We start from the raw sequence: 21,496 nt of genomic DNA on the forward strand, positions 1-21,496 counted from the left end.
GAAGTTGAGGGGGGGGGGGGCAAGAAGAGTCTATTGCACCGGGACCCATGAACCATTAACTACGACCCTGTTATTAGGCAATGGACTGTAGATTTAATCAATAATAAAAAGAGAGCTCTAACCAGGGGCCTTCATGTTCATCAGGAATATTGATAAAATGTGGCACAGTGGCTGGAAATCTCAAAAAGATGGCAAGTAGACAATATTCTCTGTCAGGTGGTGTGATTCAAAAGCAGCTCCTGGTATAAAAGCTAAATCGCCTGAACACATAATACACCCAAAGGCATTACAGCGTAATGGAAATATTCTCTGTAGGATCTTATTTGTTGCTATATGTCAGCAATTTCAATGGAATCGAAAATGTATCAAGCGCTCGTGTCTGCAGCTGAAATAGCTTGTTTGTAAAGCACAAAACTCATACACTGAAACGTAGCAACAATACAAGTCAGTCATGAATCGTAACCATGGAAACACAAGTTATCTCACCCGAGACATACCTGCGCCATCAAGAAAGAATAGGAAATTACTGCTAAAAATTACTGCTTCTTACTAGCTCATCCCGTTATTGCAAGTAATGGAGGGCCATTAACTTTTACCGCAACGATTCTAATATCCCTCTCATCCCGATTACAGGACGCTATACTGATAATCTCGCAGTATAAATTATGTATGTTTTTTTTTTTTTTTTTTTTTTAACATGGTCAATTTGCCGCATATGTTCTGTCAGGAAACTTCTTTTGGCAGGCCAGTCTGTCTGACCTAACATTCAGTCTTTCTAACATTGAGGTCAATAGATAAAACAGATGGAAAAGGAATAGATTTATTGCTTTCTGTTAACATCGGTGCAGGTTTTTCTCAGCAGCCTATTGGCTCAGATTGTCTTGTGTCTTCAACTCCGCCCATCAAGTAGGCCACACCTACAATCTTGTATGGCTTTAAAATGTTAGGCCCTATGCACACGACCGTATTTGCATCTATCAGTAAATACCGTCTGTAAATATGGATCCGTAGTCACCTGTAACTTATCTGTATATACGGAACGGTATCAGCAAATATGGTCCGTAGTGCATCCATATTTGATCCGTATATATATGGATCCGTAAAAAAGAGAAGGCTGCAAATGATGTCACCAACATGATGCATAGCAATGCTTCCGTAAATACGGTTTACGGATGCACATCCGTAGCCGTCCATATTTATGGAAGCGCCCATATGCTTCTATGGGAAAGTCTGTGCCGTAATTACGGACAAGAATAGGACAGGTTCTATAATTTTTTCTGCACGGACACCCATACGTAAAAATACGGAAAGGTGTCCAAGCCAAAATAAATGAATGGGTTCGTAATTACGGTCTGTAATTATGGTTAGTAATTACAGATGAAATATACGGTCGAGTTCATGGGGCCTCAGTCTGCTCTTGCAAAGTAAAGCAGAAAATTGTGGTGCACTTCTCACATCTAGCACCCTATGCAGCCCTCCCCTAGTGACCACCTCTTTCTAGAACTTGGAGGGGTCCCTTAATGGGGTTATCCAAGACATTTAAAAATAGGCAGCAGGGCAGGGGATGGAATAAAGTAATAAACTAGCACCTGAAGTGCCCCCCGATCCAGCGCTAAGACCCCGTTCTCTGCTGTTGTTCATCAGTCATGTTACCGCTGCAGCCAATCGCTGCCCTTAGCGGTCATCTGGAATTCACAGCAGCATCACTGCACGTGACCGATGAACATCACATGACTGCTGCAGTAGTTTCCGGCGGCAAACATGATCTCAGCGCTGGAGCCGGGGGCACTTCAGCTTGTGAATTTTTAGTCTCCCCTTACAAAGTAAATCAGAAAATTGTGGTGCACTTCTCACAAAATCTAGCACCCTCTGCAGCTCTCCCCTAGTGACAGCCTCCTTCTAGAACATGGAGCGTTCCCTTAAAGGGGTTTTCCAGGACTTTTCAAAATCTGCAGCAGGGCATGGGATGGTATAACGTAATAAACTAGTACTTAGTGTCCCCCCACTCCAGAGCTGAGACTCAGTTCTCTGCTACCATTCAACGGTCATGTTGCCGCTGCAGCCAATCATTGGCCTCAGCCGTCATGTGCCATTCATGGCAACATCACTACTAAGGCCAGCGATTGGCTGCAGTGATGTGTGACCGATGAGCAGCACATGACCGCCACAGAAGCCTTTGTCGGCGGACAACAGACTCTCAGCACTGGAGCGGGGGGCACTTCAGGCTGTGAGTATTTGATGGTTTATTACTTTACGGGCCGTTGAAAAATATAGAACCAGTCCTATTTCAGGCCGTAATTACGGCATGGGCATGTCCATAGAAGTCTATGGGGCTCCCGTAATTACGGGTGACTACGTGTGTGCACCCATAATTACGGGAGCGTTGCTAGGCGACGTCAGGGGATTTCAATTTATGAATAAAGAGAAGCAGAGAAAATGGCGTCTGAGCGATCACGTGACATCATTTCCAGCCCCCCTTTTTTTTACGGGTCCATAAATACGGGTTAAAAACGTGTGACAACGGACAGTGTGCATGGGGCCTAAATCAGTATAAAAATTCCTTTAATCTAGCAGTTCATTATCAGAAAATCTGAGGGTCTACAGTCCAATATCCATAGGAAGAATTGAGTGGGAATCATCTTCAGAAGAGTTGGTATATAATCTGTACTGGTGGTGATTTTCTGGATTTGCTAAATTATTTGTGTTTTTGATTTTTTTAATAATCCAATTCAATAATCCATTTCACAAATGCTGGATTATCAGACTTTTATAGTACCATCTTAATCTAAAAGATTAAAATATATATACACTTTTGCAACCAAATATATAAAAATAAACAAGATAAAAAAATAAGTATAGAAATTCTGATCTAGTGAGAATTTAAAACTTTCTTCCGTTTGTGTACGCAGCTAGGGTCAGTTCACACGTAGTGTAAATACTGCAGATTTTCCGCAATGGATTTTGTTGTGGAAAATCTGCAGCATAATAGAGTAGCAGCAGAATGGATGAGATTTGAGCAAATCTTATCCACACGCTGCATAAATAGAGAGCGGAAAAACTGCTCAGAAATTGACCTGCGTTATGATCTTTTATTCCGAAGGATGTCAATTGTATTTGCGTAATCGCTGCTTATTTGTTTCGGGTTTTCCCCCATTGGATTCAATGGGGAGGTAAAACCCGCAACAAATAGCAGATGTTGCATTTTTTGCAGCGGAAAAGCAGCAATTAAGCCGCAAAGAAAGCAACTCAAGAATTTTTTTTTTTTTTTTATTGTTACCCAGAATTCTGTGCTTCTTTGTCCATGCCAGCCTTTTGGGATGACGTTTCATCCCATGTGACTGCTGCAGCCAATCACAGGCTGCAGCGGTCACATGGGATAAAACGTCATCCCAGGAGGCCGGGCTGCAGGATGGCAAAGGGACGTGCAGTTTTCCGCAGTGGACATTCCATCCGAAAAACTGCACCACAATTGGGTGCGGTAATTCAGCAGGAATTCCCTGTGGCACCCAGGGCGGATACACTCTGTGCTTTTACGCAGCGTATCCGCCCTGTGTGAACATATCCCTATTATGCAGACCCCTGTGTCTCCATATTTGCAAACAAATCCTGTGTAGTGTGATCCTGCAATCATACTCCCATCCATGTGCCCCCTACACAGAGTTTTTTATGCGTTTTTTTAGCCGCGGAAACCGCAGCAAAAAAACGAATCAAAAGACGGCCGAAATTGCCTCCTATTGATTTCAATGGGAGGTGAAGGTGTTTTTTTCCCGCGAGCGGAAAAAAACCGCTCACAGGTAAGAGAAGCGACATACCCTTTCTTGAGACATTTTCCGCCTCAAAAACCCCATTGAAATCAATGGGAGACGGAAAAGAACGCAGCGAACGGCAAAACGCTCATGGTTTTTTCCTTTGCCTGTTGAATAGAAAAAAAAATGCAGCAAAAAACGCTTCAAAAACGCCTGAGGTGCAAATCCACTTAAAAAAAAACTGGAGCTGAGTTTTACAGGCAGAATTCTACTGACTATAGGTTAGCAAGACCAAAGGATCCGGCTGCACACAGTGTTTGTTTGCAGTCTGTAACTAGATTTGCATAGGAGCTGTATACACAGAACGATATTATAAATCAAGATTTGCAAATTTGCTTTATTTTGTTTACTTTGCATTGGAGGAATATAAAATGGTTGCAAAAAAGTTGACATATTTTGATTTGCATTCAAAAACGAAGTGGTAAAGTCGAAAGATAAATAGGAAGGTCACAAATGTTAACATGTATATGCACTCATAGACATAATAAATAACAGAGAAGAAATCTGCACGCACAGAACTATACTCCAAATTTATTGATTCAAAAAAAAATAATTCCATGTTCAGTGACACTATTTTACTTCCCTTTGCTTAGTTAAAGCTATCCAATAAATCATATGGTTCCAATGAAAACCATTAGAAATATATGGATTCACCAAATTGATCTGCTTACAAACAAGATTCGAGCTGGGTCTGCAATTATTTCACTACAAAGAAAATTATTTATTGATGTGTTTAAAGGATTTTATAGGAAAACGCATTAAAATTGTGCTTGTCAAAATAATGAGTAGAAAAGGTAAAAAGCAGAAAGTGGAAATAATAATGGATGGATAAATTAGATAATTATGGTCATATATACGATAATAGAGAAAGCCATATATCAAATGGACTGAACCCATTTAAAAAACAAAAAAACAGCGCCATTCTTGTCTATAGGCTGTTTGTGGTATTGCAACTTAGCCCCATTCACATGAATAAGCGTGAGTGGCAATTCCAGGCACATTTCATTTACAAGAGTGGCGCGGTTTTTTAAAAAAAATAAATAAATAAAAACCCCTTTTCTTCTAGTCTCAAACATACCCTTTAACCTTAAGGACACTTATGACATGTCAATCAGACATATAATAAAAGTCGGATGAGTGGGGGTTCAGCTGCTGAGACTTTCAGGATCATGAGAATTAATCTTCTCCATTGAAATGTGTAGGAATTGTGTGAGCTTGGATTGAGACTACTTACCTTAATACATTACTCCATACTGCTTGATTAAGGCTAGAGCTCCTGGGTGGCAAGGGGTCGCCCTCGCGTCGTGGTACAGCTGCAGCATTACTGTGACTTACAAGCAACCTCATAGTCACCCTATGCGGGAATTGCTGCTATTGTCACACATCTTTTCTCCCCATAAGGAAATATTTAGGTGCCGCAATTTTATCACGCTTAGACTTCGTTTACATCTGCGTCGGAGTACCGTTCATGGGTTCCATCGGAGCTTCCTGTCAGGGGAACCCATGAAAGGAATCCAAATTGACAAAACGGAAACCATAGGTTTCCGTTTGTATCACCATTGATTTCAATGGTGACGGATCTGGTGCAAATGGTTTCTGTTTGTCACCGTTGTGCAAGGGTTTTCCTTCGTTTTGACAGAATCAATACCGTAGTCGACTGCGCTATTCATTCCGTCAAAACGACGGAACTCTTGCACAATGGTGACACATGAAAACCATTTGCACCAGATCCGTCACCATTGAAATCAATGGTGATGCAAACGGAAACCGACGGTTTCCTTTTTTTCAGTTTGGATTCCGTTCATGGGTTTCCTTGACGGGAAGCTTCGATGGAACCCATGAACGGAACCCCGATGCAGATGTGAACGAAGCCTTACCTCTGTGGATCCCTAGCCTTGAAGATGACGGTCAGAACATTTTTGCTACTACATTTCCCTCTGTATAAAAATAGCAGAGTAGAATTTGGCAATGATGTAAACGTACTTAGATATTTTAGCTTAGACTAACAAAAGTTTAAGAGGCGCTATCAGCTCTCCGGACATGTCTGTTTTAGTAAGCACTTGCATTCTCCATAAAACAATAATTCTGTAAGAATTTTTTCTTTAAACTCTGCATTGGGCCATACCTCTGTTATTCCTCCTGGAAATGTAGGAATGAATGACTACTGGGTGCTAACATTCTATTTGTCAATAGGGCCTGTCCCTATGCAGTCTGACACTGTCAAATCAATACTGACTGTGTCCGATGTCATCAATTTAGTCATACATTTGCCGGAGGAACAACAGAGGAATGACAACACATAGATCTAAGAAAAAATGCTCCAGCATTCTTTTTTCACGTGGAGTGTTTAACACACTACAACACACATTTAAGGAGAGCTGGCAGGTCCTCTTAAAATGACATATTCAACTCTGCTACATCTGAACTTTGCTCTATACACTGTACTATTGTTGTAAAAAAATAATTTGTAATGTCAATTGATCAAAGACAAATATGAATAGAAATATAAACAGAAATACAACCTTGCCATTATAAGTGGACTGTGTATAGTCTTCATTTAAAGGGGTTGTCTGGGAATTAAAAAAAAATTGCCTGAAAGTAAAAAATGTGTTAAAATAAAAAAATAATCAATACTCCGCGCCGACACTCTGCTGGTCTTTACTCGTCCTGCAGTGATGACGTGCCGTACATTCATCTGACAACAGCAACTAATCACTGGCCTGAGCGGAGACGCTTGCATGTACCCCACAAGACCGCTGAGGCCAGTGATTTGCTGCAGGTTGAATGGCACGTTATCACTGCAGGAGAAATAAGCAAAGACCGACTAGGGCCACCAGAGCATCGGCGCTGGAGCGGCGGGGGATCTAACAGGTGAGTATTTGTAATTTTTTTTAACACCTTTCCTACGGCCACACTCATTTTTTATATTCCCGTAAAACCCCTTTAAGAATACACAATCTAGTATATAATGCCCCATCTACGGTTCATATGTCCAGTTTACGTACTGTATATTGTAACTTCTGTTATTAGCCATGTGCAGTATTTTTCTTCACGTCTAGATCTCACCAATCCTCCAGGCGGTGTCATTGGTTTTCCAAAAATAGCAGCTTTAGTAGTAACATCATTGTTTTATAGAGTGCTGCAATGTATAATAGGCCAGCAGAGGTAATTCTACACTGCAAAGCCACTGCATCCATCATATAGATGGGGTACAAAGACACATATAAACGCCATGGGAAAAATATTAAATGGAAAAAATGTTTTTATTCCTATATGTCATTATATGATCGGAAAACAGTCACATTTCATGCAGAATAAATTCCAAACAGCTGCTGAACTAGCACACAAGAAAGTGTCATTTACAGGTGCACAGACAGAGTTGGATTATAGCATAAATTATTGGGGTAACTGCCCCGGGGCCTCGACCACCTATGGACATCACTAACTTGTCCCCACCACTCACTAAACATATGTCATAGCACAGCAGCAGTATTATTTAGACACCATATCATTTGAGTGCTTATCTGTTCACATGATGACACCATTATGTAGGCACTAAATGGCAGTATTACATTTGCAATATATGGTACGGTTACCTGTTCACTGTATCACACTATTGTATAGGAAATATATTGCAATATTTATTTTGCACAAGGTAGTGTTACAAAAACTCTTCACTGTATAACACTATTATGTAAGTACTATATGGCAGGATTATATTTGCATTGGTATGATACTGTTATCTGTTTACTGTATGGCACTATATAGGAACTATATGGCAGCATTATATTTGCCCTGGTACAGTTAGTTTATCTCTTCACTGTATGGCACTATTATGTAGGTACTATATGGCAGTATTATAGTTCCAGTGCATAGTACTGCTATGCATTCCCTGTATGGCACTAGTATGTAGGTACTATATGGCAGTATTATATTTCCAGTGCATAGTACTGCTATGCATTCCCTGTATGGCACTAGTATGTAGGTACTATATGGCAGTATTATATTTCCAGTGCATAGTACTGCTATGCATTCCCTGTATGGCACTATTATGTAGGTACTATATGGCAGCATTAAATTTCCAGTGCATAGTACTGCTATGTGTTCACTGTATGGCACTATTATGTAGGTACCATATGGCAGTATTATATTTCCAGTGCATAGTACTGCTATGTATTCACTGTATGGCACTATTATGTAGGTACTATATGGCAGCATTATATTTCCAGTGCATAGTACCGCTATGCATTCACTGTATGGCACTATTATGTAGGTACTATATGGCAGTATTATATTTCCAGTGCATAGTACTGCTATGCATTCACTGTATGGCACTATTATGTAGGTACTATATGGCAGCATTATATTTCCAGTGCATAGTACTGCTATGCATTCCCTGTATGGCACTATTATGTAGGTACTATATGGCAGCATTATATTTCCAGTGCATAGTACTGCTATGTGTTCACTGTATGGCACTATTATGTAGGTACTATATGGCAGTATTATATCTCCAGTGCATAGTACTGCTATGCATTCACTGTATGGCACTATTATGTAGGTACTATGTGGCAGTATTATATTTCCAGTGCATAGTACTGCTATGCATTCACTGTATTTCACTATTATGTATGTACTATATGGCAGCATTATATTTCCAGTGCATAGTACTGCTATGCATTCACTGTATGACACTATTATGTAGGTACTATATGGCAGTATTATATTTCCAGTGCATAGTACTGCTATGCATTCACTGTATGGCACTATTATGTAGGTACTATATGGCAGCATTATAGTTCCAGTGCATAGTACTGCTATGCATTCCCTGTATGGCACTATTATGTAGGTACTATATGGCAGCATTATATTTCCAGTGCATAGTACTGCTATGTGTTCACTGTATGGCACTATTATGTAGTTACTATATGGCAGTATTATATTTCCAGTGCATAGTACTGCTATGCATTCACTGTATGGCACTATTATGTAGGTACTATATGGCAGTATTATATTTCCAGTGCATAGTACTGCTATGTATTCACTGTATGGCACTATTATGTAGGTACTATATGGCAGCATTAGATTTCCAGAGCATAGTACTGTTATGCGTTCACTGTAAGAAATGAATATGTTGGTACTATATAGCAGGATTATATTTGCACTGTATGGTACTGTTATCTGTTTACGCTGTGACACCATTGTGTAGGCACTTAATGGCAGTATTATATGTGCAATGTATGGTACTGTTATCTGTTTACTTTATGCCACCATTATATAGTAAAACAGGTCAGCATTATGTGGGAACTGTAAGGTTCTACCATTTGGCACGGTATGGGGGGTATCATTTAGGCACTCTATTGCACTAGTATTGGGGCAGCATTATAACCCTAAAAGAAGAAAGCAGGAGGCCTTTACCCACACGTTTGGCTCCACGTACCTTAATACAGACTTTTGTAAGGACAAGATATATACATAACTATTATAATTCAGGAGTCCCTAGAGTAAAAGCTTATTTCTAATGGCCAGAAAGCAGATTGGCTGCACAGATTACACACCACAGACTACACAGGCCATAGCATGAAGATGAGAGGGATTTTTCTGAATAAATGTATGAGCTGGATGTATTGGTGCATGGCCTAAATTTGATGGGAACAATGATCAATGTGTTTTTAAAATGTAGCAAAGCTGAATGTGAAATCTGTTAGGGACTGTCCTATTTTTTTTTTATCTCACTGAGTATTTAAAGACTTGGAGCGAAAAAAAGAGTGATAACCTTTCAATGTTGTATTTTGTAGCAAGGTGATGTTATTTCCCTTTCCCATGAACAAGAGTGAGGAGAGAAAATATCTACTGGCCTGGAAAAAATTTCTGTATGAATTTGGTGTATTGAAGAATAGCCAATTAAAAGCAATTAAAAAGGACATTAGGGGTATGTTTTCAAATAAGCCCTAAGATATATTTATACATGGATGTTGATTGCATCCACTAATGTTTTTTTTAATCACTCTTGAAGTGGTACTACGTCTTTAAATGTTAAAGTGACACAACAAGGAATACTGCAATACAGATTTTTTTTAACATGGCAGTCTGTTTGCAATATTTGAGATGCAGACTTCAGGGATGTCATTTTTACTATTTAAGAGGCAATGTCAAAACCTGATGCACTGGGAAGCATTTGCCAGATCATCGAAAAGAAAACATTTTAGTGATCCCCAGGGCGTCATTTACTAACTCTACATGACCAGATGGCATTCACTCAAGCTTTGGAAGAGACACCACTGCATAAATTACCCTGGCTCTAGTCACTATCTTTCACAGGCAATCAAAGACAAGAACTCTCACTTTCAATAAGATACAGGATGTGAGTTTCTCCTCTCAAATCTTCAAAATAGTCCGGAGAACGCTTTCTTTTCCTAAGATCATCACAAATCACTGAAGTATCATCCTGCTACAATTGTGCCTTTAATCTCTGTAATAGTTTTTCTTTGTTGTTTATCAGATAGTCTTTGATATTTGAACTGTCACTTTTATACATTTATAATGCAGTGGCTGCCAGTGTCCCCTACAAAGAAATAGCACAGGAAGCATGCTTTACAAATTATTTTATATATATATATATATATATATATATATATATATATATATATATATATATATATATACACATACATATATACACACACACACACACACACACACACACACACACACACACACACACCGTTTTTGAAGGAACTCGGCAGGCAGGTTTCTCCAAACATCTTGGAGAACTAACCACAGATCTTCTGTGGATGTCGCTTCCTCAAATCCTTCTGTCTCTTCATGTAATACTAAACAGACTCAATGATGTTGAGATCAGGGCTCTGTAGGGGCCAGATCATCACTTCCAGGGCTCCTTGTTCTTCTTTAAGCTGAAGATAATTCTTAATGACATTGGCTGTATGTTTGGGGTCATTGTGCTGCTGCAGAATAAATTTGGAACCAATCAAACGCCTCCCTAATGGTATTGTATGATGGATAAGTATCTGCCTGTATTTCTCAGCATTGAGGACACCATTAATCCAGACCAAATCCCCAACCCCATTTGCTGAAATGCAGCCCCAAACATGCAAGGAACCTTCATCATGCTTCACTGTTGCCTGCAGACACTCATTATTGTATCACTCTCCAGCCCTTTGGCGAATACATTTCCTTCTATTACAGCCAAATATTTCACATTTTGTCTCATCATTCCGGAGCACCTGCTGCCATTTTTCTCTACCCCCGTTCCTATGTTTTCGTGCATAGTTGATTTGCTTTGTCCTTTCCATGTCGAAGATGTGGCTTTTTGGACGCAATTCTACCAAGAAGACCAATTCTGGCCAGACTTCTCCGAACATTCGATGGGTGTAGCTGGCTCCAACTGGTTTCTCCCAGTTCAGAGCTGATGGCACTTCTGGACATCTTCCGATTTCAAAGGGAAGCATGATGTGTCTTTGATCTGCTGCACTAAGATTCCTTAGCTGACCATTGCGTTTACTGTCCTCAACGTTGCCCGTTCTTTGTGATTCTATAAAAGAGCTTGAACGGCACATCTTAGAACCCCAGTCTGCTTTGAAATCTTTGCCTGGGAGAGATCTTGCTGATGCAGTATAACTTACCTTGTGTCTTGTTGTTGTGCTCAGACTTGCCATGGTGGACCGGTGACATAAACGGTCTTCACAATCTCACCTTTGTAGCAGAGTTTGGCTTTTCCTCACCCAGTTTTAAACCTTCTACACAGCTGTTTCTGTTACAGTTAATGAATGTGTTTCAACCTACATATGAAAATAATCATAGACCTCACTATAATCCTATAAAATCCATGACTTTGTGCAAGTGTACCTAGAAGAATTGATGCTGGTTTAAAGTCAAAGGTTGGTCACATCAAATATTTATTTGATTAAAATTTCTCTTCTGTTCACACGCTTTGTATTTTGTTAATAAAAAAACAGCTATTAACACTTCTATTTTTGAGAACATTCTTACTTTTCAGCATTTTTTCACCACTGCCTAAAACTTTTGCACAGTGCTGATATATATATATATATATATATATATATATATATATATATATATATATATAATATAAAAATACACTGTATGGATATGGATATTAACCACTTATAAAATGTGTTCAAAGTGCTGCCCATTGTGTTGGATTGTCAATGCAACCCTCTTCTCCCACTCTTCACACACTGATAGCAACACCGCAGAAGAAATGCCTCCCGATCTGACCCCCTTAGACTTTTATCTTTGTGGTCATCTGAAGGCAATTGTCTATGCTGTGAAGATACGAGATGTGCAGCAACTGAAACTACGGATACTGGAAGCCTGTGCTAGCATTTCTTCTGCGGTGTTGCTATCAGTGTGTGAAGAGTGGGAGAAGAGGGTTGCATTGACAATCCAACACAATGGGCAGCACTTTGAACACATTTTATAAGTGGTCAGAAACTTGTAAATAACTCATGAAAGAATAAAGTAACGTTAAAACCAAGCACACCATTGTTTTTCTTGTGAAATTCTCGATAAGTTTGATGTGTCACATGACCCTCTTCCCATTGAAAAAACTAAAGTTGGATACAAAATGGCCGACTTCAAAATGGCCGCCATGGTCAACACCCAGCTTGAAAAGTTTCCCCCCTCCCATATACTAATGTGCCACAAACAGGAAGTTAATATCACCAACCATTCCCATTTTATTTAGGTGTATCCATATAAATGGCCTACCCTGTGTATATATATATATATATATATATATATATATATATATATATATATACACACACATACACATACGGCATTAAAAAGCTACTAAAAGTTATTAAACAAAATAAAGTTAAAAGAGAAGATTATTAATGTTTCATTATTAACTTACGGTTTTCTGTCTTGACTGGAAGAATTTGGTTTACTTTATCCGGGGAATCTGCGCTTTCAACCTTTGTCATATTCTCAAAATTAATGATAAACATCATTGCTACACCTTCCTGGTTCTTTACTGGTATGACATGTGTGCTGCAGATGAATGTTGATCCTGAAAAATAGAAAAATAATTAAAATTAACTGTATATGAAACATTTCACATTATAAACTTTTATATTTTCAATCCTGTAGCATTAATATCTCAAGAGGGCAGATATTGGATAAATTGTGTTGCAAGTATGGCTGGGGGATAACAAATCATTCATAGGCTCTCCCTTTTGAGAGCACCACATCAGTGGCGTAGGTATAGAGGTACCAGTCACCAGTGCCCAGTGCCCCCTCTGCAACATAGGAAGACACCAGTATTATATGTGTGGGGGGCCCAGTTACAAATTTTGCAACAGGAGCTTCAAGTCACGCCTCTGGTATCTATAGATAGAACTAGACAATTATATAGATAATAAAATAATAAATTATAAAATAATATATTTATCACAAAATAGAAAAATGTATAGAATAAATATAAAAAGTTCTATGGAGTGAACAGAAGATTCCTAAATAATTAATATATTACGTTCCCCCACTGCTGGGCAACAAGTAGTAAAATCCTAATTTACATGCATCGCTTAATAGAAAGTTATAAACATAATTACTGTAATGCTTAATTGAAAGTTCTGTAGCTTCTACTTTTAGCTTCATCTTTAATGTGTGTACGGTTAATCTTCTCTTATTGATTAGCGCATTAACGCACAGTGAAGATGCCCTAGTTTAGAAGTCATTTACAAAACTTTTTTTTTTAAAGTCAAAGCTTTTTTGCTGACTAGAAAATAATTCTTGCTTATCTGAAAGATTGTTGTGCAAAAACAAACAAAACAACTAAAATCATGTAGTACAACATCTAAGCCGACAATGACTGCTTCCCCTGTGTAAGAGAACGCTCCATTAAAATAATGGGCTCATTAAAGGTTTCTTTTACTTCCTTTTATTTCAGTTGAGAATGACTTTACACGTGCGTCTCTCCTCCTGGGACTGAAATTGGCCCGAATAAGTTTTTGATAGGGACTTCAACAGGTGGGCACCACTGATCAGACACATATGAAAAGTCTCATTTACTTCATAAGAGTCATAAAATAGACAATCATAAAACTAGCGTGCAAGGGTAGTCTTATGGCATTCTGTGCATCCTGTAACAGTAGTTCTCCTCCCTCTCGTCTTAATTCTCTCAAACCCAATGCAAACTCACATGATACTACACCACAATAGTGTGTGGGTATGGCAGCACTTGAACATACTGAAGATACATTGCACAGATCAACACACAAAGTGGTTCTTTACCTACCTACACCTACCTACTGACTAGAAGTTTTTGGACATCACTATTATAATCACCCAGGACTACCAAAAATCCTAAATTCTAGGACTTCTGGAGCAACAACCGCAAGACTATGTAAACCCTCACTACAATGACAAATGTAAGCTTTCACCAGTGGTGTTCCACAAACTGGAACTCCCAAATCCAATGGCATACGCACCAGAGTAGCAGGCCACGTGTCCACTATGAGGCCTCCTGGAGAGAGGGGGCCCAGCCTTAGTTGGACCCAATCCTTTTGTTATTGGGTGGTGAGTACCAGTGCAGGACTCCCCTCTACGTAGGAACTGTATTGTTAGTAAACAAAGGGGTTAGGAATTGCCCCAAGGGTCATGAAAAGGGGGTAAAGTAAATCTAGACCCTTCTGTACTGGGTGGCCAAATTCAGCACCATATTAGGGGCCTAGTTTGACCTTTACTATGGGTTCCCCTTTCTATTAACGCCACTGTTCTCAAGCCAATCCTCCACTTACTCTAAAGCATACTGCCCTCCCCACCAAATCCACTGGCCTCTCCCCATTTTTTATTTCAGCACACTTGTTATAGAAAGGTTTGGCAAAACGTATTAGAAGAAAATATGTTTTCCTCCGTCTATACCCCCTTCCCTCGATGCCTTCCTTTCCTTCAGTAGGTCTCATCAGTTTGTTATGATCACACTGTTCAAGTTTTATCCATAGTGTCTTAAACCATCTCCTGAAACACTTACTCCATGGCACTTGCTATAGTTCCCATGGAAACAAACAAAATGACTTTAGTAAACAGAAAATAAGCAATTTAGGATTGTTCCACAAAAACTAAAAATAGCCGTGCTGTAGGATAGGCAGCTCGGTCGGCTCAGACTTATTAAATAAATGCTATAGCTTTCACCATCGGAGAATAGCAGTCTTTAGGCTAATGAATAATGTTCCATAAAGCTGTCTTAGCGGATAGGGGATTTTTCATCTGAATGTACAGCCATGATATTTTCCTTTTTGTGCAGGCGTCAGCATTTATAAATGGCTTTTCTATTGTTTGTTTACATTCTCAGGCGAAAGAAAAAATAGCGATGCAGATTTATCTGGAAAGCACTGAATGGTATAAAGACTGAAAGAAGACAAAAACACAATTGGCCTCATGTATCAGAACTGACTCATAGAAAGTGCCAATTTTTGGATCTAGTAACCAATCAGAATTCCAATTTCATAGTAAAAAGGGGTATTCCAGCCCAAAAAATTTATCACGGTGATAAATGTTAAATCAGTGGTAGTCCGACCGCTGGAACCTCCACCACTCACTAAAATGTGCCCCCCCCAACCGTGGTTAGGAGGAGTTTGTATGGTGCAAAAGTCGAGCATGCACAATCTCAATAATGGTTATGGAAGCCGCTGAGTGCTGTACTTTTAGGGATCAGTGGGGGTCCTAGTGCTCGGACCCCCACCAATCTAACATTTAATCACATTAAAGCTGAATTTACTAAATTAAATCAGGACTTCAGTTTGTTGCTTTGGACAAAAAAATAAATAAAAAAAATTCAAAAATACAACAGACCAAGTGTAACATCTGCATGGAGTTTTTGTATGTTTTTCCCGAGTATGCACAGGTTTCCTCTGGGTCCCCCAATTTCCTATCAAATTCCAAAAACATACTGATATATTAATTGACTTCTCATAAAAATATCATTAGTGTGTGTCTGAGATAGAGAAACAAGATTTTGGGGACTGATGTGAATGATGGCAAATCTCTGTAAAGCACTGCGGAATATGTTAGAGCTAAATAAGTATTCACAAACTTTTAAAAAAGTTTTATTGATTTTTAAATAATGCTAAATTGTTTAATACAATTAATAAAAACGATACCTCGAATACTTGATAGTAAAAACCATACATTTTTATTTTTTTTAATATACACTAAATGTGAACATCCCATCCAAATGTGCTCATTGACAGGGTCGTACTAGGGGAACATTGGACATACCTGTCTGCCATGAGCCATGATCCAAAGTCTGGTAGAAAGTCTATCTGGAAAACTGGGGGCTGTTACAGCAGTAGGGTGGGGGGGATCCCAAATTTAGAGGAATGAGATGTTAAACAAGTAGTGTCAGACCGGCTCACCGGTGGATCTTCTAGCAGATCCAGATTTTTGTCACAGTAGCAAGACCCAGCAACATAAGGGGCCATAAGATTCACAAGAGAAAATCCAAATTAGTGTTCAATGTGGTAGGGGCTTCCAGAGCAGATTCTAGATGTACACAAACCGCCCCAAAATTCACATATTTCTAAATATCTTCACATTTCCTGACCTCTCGTTCCAAGAAAAAGAATGGTCCCAGATCAGATGGAAGAAAAGGATAGATGAAGTCCCGCAGCTACATATCACTGTGTGTACTGTATTCATTAAAATAGAGTGGATGACTTTATTAAGAATATATATATATAATCTCACAGTAATAGCAGATCATTAAAAAAAAAGAATGAAAAATCTTATACCAGTTATTTTTCTAATAATTAATTTTCTTACGCATCCTGTTCTTGGTTTATACATCCTTCATACACTTAAAAAATATATTTTAGATAGTAAGTGCTAAGCTTCTGAGAAATGAATCAGAACTCTGATATCAATATAAAAATTGGCTTGAATTCATGGCGGTGTTAAGGACTCATGCATACAGATGAATTCGTGCAGAATTGTAATATAGTGCCCATCCTATGCCTCCGAGTGCCTTAAATTTTATGTGGTGGAAACTAGGTTTTTTAAAGAATCCATGAGAAAAGAAATATCAGGCAATGCTCTATTGAATACCATATGAAAATAAATTTGATGCCTGACCACACGGCTGTACATGGCATGTATACGGTCCCATAGGGATTTCATATGCTGCCATACAGGCAATGCCGTGTACATTAATCCTAAGAGCAACCTCACTGTACTGTTAATCCGACACGAAGAACAAAAATAGTAGGCAAAATTGGAGTAGTGTAGTCAAAAAAACATACACAGTATAATATATCAATACCAGACAGCAAAGTCATAGGTTTCAGGTAAAGAGTGGTATGTGAAGTATAGTACAGTAATGTAAATATCTAGCACAGGCCGGACTGACCCTGGCACAGTCGAGGGTAGGCCAGACATGACGGGGATAGGAGGGAGGGTAATGGGCCAGAGATAGTGGATAGGGGTGCTGGAGTCATGGTTGAGGGAGGGATTAGCAGGGTATTAGAGGCTGTGCTGCCCGGTTCCCAATCTTTTTTTGACCGGAGCAGCACATAGCAGGTACATCCCCGCCCGCCCTGCATTAGAGCTTCTCTACATGTGATTGGTTTATGTCATGTGTGGAGGACAGTTTTTTATAGCGTTTTATCATGGTAGCTTGCTGGGGGAGTCCTTGGAGTTGGTGAAAAAAGTGATGGGGGGACGCATCGTTGGCATGTATCCCCCCAAGTTATAAGGATGAAAAGGACAGTGTCTGGCTGGATAGTGTGGCATTCCTTAGGGTGTTATCCCTTAGAAGAGGTGGCAATTACATTACGGCATAGGCCAGGAGTATTGGTGCTTCCAAGCCGGGTTTTTTACGGCTGGGGGTAAATGGTGGGCAGATGGCGGGCAACATAAACTATAAATATATATATATAGCCCCAGGGACTTCTCCTAGTCTATGTGTCAATGTTTGTTTGTCAGTGGTGTCTGACGTGTTGGGTGTGGTTTGTATGTTAAGTGCTACAATGCGTATTGAATTGTTTTTCAATGTTATTATTTGTTTTATTATTGTTCAGTTAATAAATAATAAGAGTATTATTTGTTTATTTATGGTTAATTGATTTAACTAATTCTTTCATTTATTTTCTAATAAAACGGCTGTTGTGGCCAATTTATCCAAAACCCTCGGTGTCGAGTCTTCTTGATATGAAAGTGTAGGTTGTGACTGTTTAACAAATATTAGGTAAGTGTAATTCACATACACATACACTATTCGACTTACCCCAAGTCATGGCTTCAGTCATCTTATGGACCAAGCCCACTGTATACATCATGCATATATTCTAGTGAAGGGTCACTATTCCAGACTTTCGGAACAACGATACACATACACGGTCTTGCATGGGAAATTGATGCATAGCTGCCATTAACTAAAAAGATTAAAAATAATCTGACGTGAAAGATTCTCATGCAGGTCCAACCAGTTTTCCGACCAATGCTACAGCAATAGTAATACATAAGCATCGCAGTTCCTTCATTCTCAAGATCAATGTGGGTCCCAGAGGTCGGACCCACACCGATCATAAAATGATGGCACATCCTAGCGATCTGTCATCACTTTATGTGGGAATACCCCTTTAACTGTAAGCACATTCTCACTTCTTGTCACTAGATATGTGATCTATAAGTGATGACAAGTTTAGCAATGAAAACTTTATACTCAGACATGATTAGCATCTGTCAGGAGCGGTAACGGAAGCCATGTAAAACAGCCAATGCATCTGATCTTCCTCCTACATATGTAAATGGACAACAACCTGATGAGTTGCTGTTCTGCGCTGACCTTTTACACAAATGAACTTCGCAAAACCATTAAAAAAATATAAGTCAGAGGATTCGGTTAACACGTTCGAGCTATCTGGGACGTGCCTCAGTGGTCGAGCTGGAGTAGCTCGTGTTTTGTTTGATTGTCTTATGGTTAATAATTTAAAGGCCTTCTCAAATGGTTCCAGACAACATTCACCTACAGCGACCGTCTTGTTTTTTAATGGAAAAGGGTATACAGATACAAATATTGTTTACCAATCTATTTAAAGGGCATGTAAAGGCTTAAGAAAGCAAAAATATTCTTGTTTAACACAAAAAGAGCTCTGTCCTGTTTCCCACTATTAGGACAGCACAATTGTCAGGATAGAATTACATGACATATTATTCTATATTCCCACTCATTTTATACATTGCCTTATTATTGGCCTTATGGTATAATACAGTAGATGGTTTATTTGCATGTGATATTGATATATTGATCTGCCCTGATGTCTATAGAATCGTACATACATATAGCAATAGTATGAATACAGATATAATACACATACTCTATAGAGACAAATATGCAGGGTACATTCACGTAGGGCAGAATGTTGCAACACAGCGATGTGCCATTAGCGCACAATGGCTCAACTGCAGCAAAACTGCTTGCAAATATGTGCAGTTTTAGCTAATGATTGACCACCATTGCGGTTTTTATTACCGCAACAGCTGTAAAAATGCAGCTGTGGTGCGGTAATGAAGCGACTCCATGGGTGTACGAGCAACCAAAGTGTAGTTAGTTTATCCAATTAAATTTAACCCAAAATATATAGAGATACCAAATAGTTGGAACAAAGGTCCCTATTTTTGTTTTTTGTTTCCCTCTTTTAGCACATATGTGGCAACTACAGTCATGTGCCACTGGAAAAGATACTACCTGCAGAACAACTGCTTCCAAATGTATTGCACATAACTTAAAACCAACAGGGTATGCACTGGAACATTTTATGACTGTTCCGAAAACTTTTATAGATCAGTCATGTTCCCCTATATTCATACTAGGGTTTTGTTTTAACAAATTGATGGACCCAGAATTGGATTGGATAACTGAGCCCTAAATAGGGTCAATCTACTTTCTCCAAATTCTTGGAGGAGGTGGGGTGGACCGATAGTTGACGTCTGATGAGGCCTCAACTTAAAGAGGATCTATCACTTGGTCATATAACTTGAGCCGGACCTGAATAGAGCTGTGTCTCTAATTCCAGAGCAGTTTTTTTTCTGGACCTCCCCTAGTCCAGAGATATGGCCAACTGTTGTGTTGGCTCCCTATATGCTAATATGCTGTAGTTAGCCAACAGGGCGTAAACTACCCACAAGCTGCCTTGCGCTGATTGGTCAGTATCAAAGACAGGGAAGCTAGGGTAACTACAGCAAGTTGTCCAGGATAGATCTGGCTCTCTGTGACAATGGCCAATCCCACTTGTCAAGAGAGTGAAATACGGTTTACAAGGTTTGACAGGCTATGTTCCTATGTTCATAGGAGTTGAAAGTAGTATATCTCCAGTCCTACATTTTTAAAAAATCAATCCAGCTTGGCTTTTTGGACAATTTGAGGACAGATCATTTTTAAGATATCAACCCTTTTCCAAATAAATTTACCATCAAGTTAGTGCTCAATCGTTTTGAACCCACTTAAAGCCTATCTCCAGGGACGATTGTTAACGGAGGTTAATAGATTTTTAAAGATTCAAGGTGTAATATAGAAATACTGTCCGGAGATGTTCAGATCTCTAAATAAACTTATCTTGAGGATCCGTCAGAAGAGAAAAAAAAATATGGGTAGATGCCCAGAAAATGACAAGGGAATTCCCCTTCAACAGCGCCATTAGCATGGACATCACATGCGCCTGTCTTAATGCACGTGCCTGTCAGGGTCGGACTGGTCCACCACAGTACCCGAGGAAGCTCCGGCGGGCCCAGACTCTGACGCAATAATAGGTCCAAAAGGTCGAGCAGAAGATAACTCCATTTGGGCCAAACTTGGAGCCAATCACATGCCACTAGGATCTATTTCTTATGGGTGATTCACAAATAAACTATTAGACTTTATTGCCGATAATTCCTTTGTGTACAATGATAACAAAAAGTGGATGTGAACATATTCTGTAGTGATGGTGGGTGGGCCCTCAGAATAATTTTCTCTGGTGGGCCCAAGGGATCCCAGTCCGACGCTGTGCCCTATAATGCTTCAGAATGGCACTTGGTAAGGTTTAGGGATTTATAGTTTGTTCTTCTAAGATAGGTTTACGGCATCTAAACGCATTCATGTGGACAGAGATTTTACAGTTTTGTTAAATATCCTGCAATGAATAAAATCATAACAAATCTATTAATTCCATTGGAAACGTGTTTCCAGAACAATACACCAAGCAAGACAAAAAATATTTCCAGTACATTTTATAAGCAGGCTCAATAGTATTTTCCGCTCCAGAAATTTTCACACTCAAATGGTGTTACCGTATTAAGAATTTTGCTTTGCCGTATTACAATTCATTCTTCTAAATATTCCATTTCTTTGTATTGTCAGCACTTTCGTGCCATCTGTTTATAGTTTGCTGGCTCTGTTTCACTGTCAAAATCTCTTATGTCCTACAGTTCCAGACTGCATGTGTATGAACTTTTTAACCTGATATGGGAAAAGCAAGCCAAAATAGGGAAACCCCACTGTCTTCATTATTGTGCGCCCTCATCCAGGACGCATGCACACCACAGCCGACTATGGAAAGCATCTGTTCATTAAAATACAATTGAGCACAGGCTGTTCTGTTTGTGGTATAAGTGAGGCTGCAAGGTGTACATTTCAGTTTGTTGAGCTTAGGCTGAGGACGCACACCAGG

At 39.3% G+C, this 21,496-nt stretch overlaps 1 protein-coding gene across 4 annotated transcripts in view; it reads right to left on the reverse strand.

Moving 5' to 3' along the window:
• Window positions 1–21,496, reverse strand: part of KCNH7 (potassium voltage-gated channel subfamily H member 7) — a 260,266-nt gene that overhangs the window by 109,672 nt on the left and 129,098 nt on the right. For all 4 annotated transcript variants that reach the window (XM_075829370.1, XM_075829371.1, XM_075829369.1 and 1 more), the window contains exon 3: window positions 12,706–12,861. In XM_075829370.1, coding sequence (XP_075685485.1) covers window positions 12,706–12,861 — 156 coding nt within the window. The remainder of the gene's footprint in view (window positions 1–12,705; window positions 12,862–21,496) is intronic.

Source organism: Rhinoderma darwinii, chromosome 6, assembly GCF_050947455.1.
Source record: "Rhinoderma darwinii isolate aRhiDar2 chromosome 6, aRhiDar2.hap1, whole genome shotgun sequence".
NCBI lineage: Eukaryota > Metazoa > Chordata > Amphibia > Anura > Rhinodermatidae > Rhinoderma > Rhinoderma darwinii.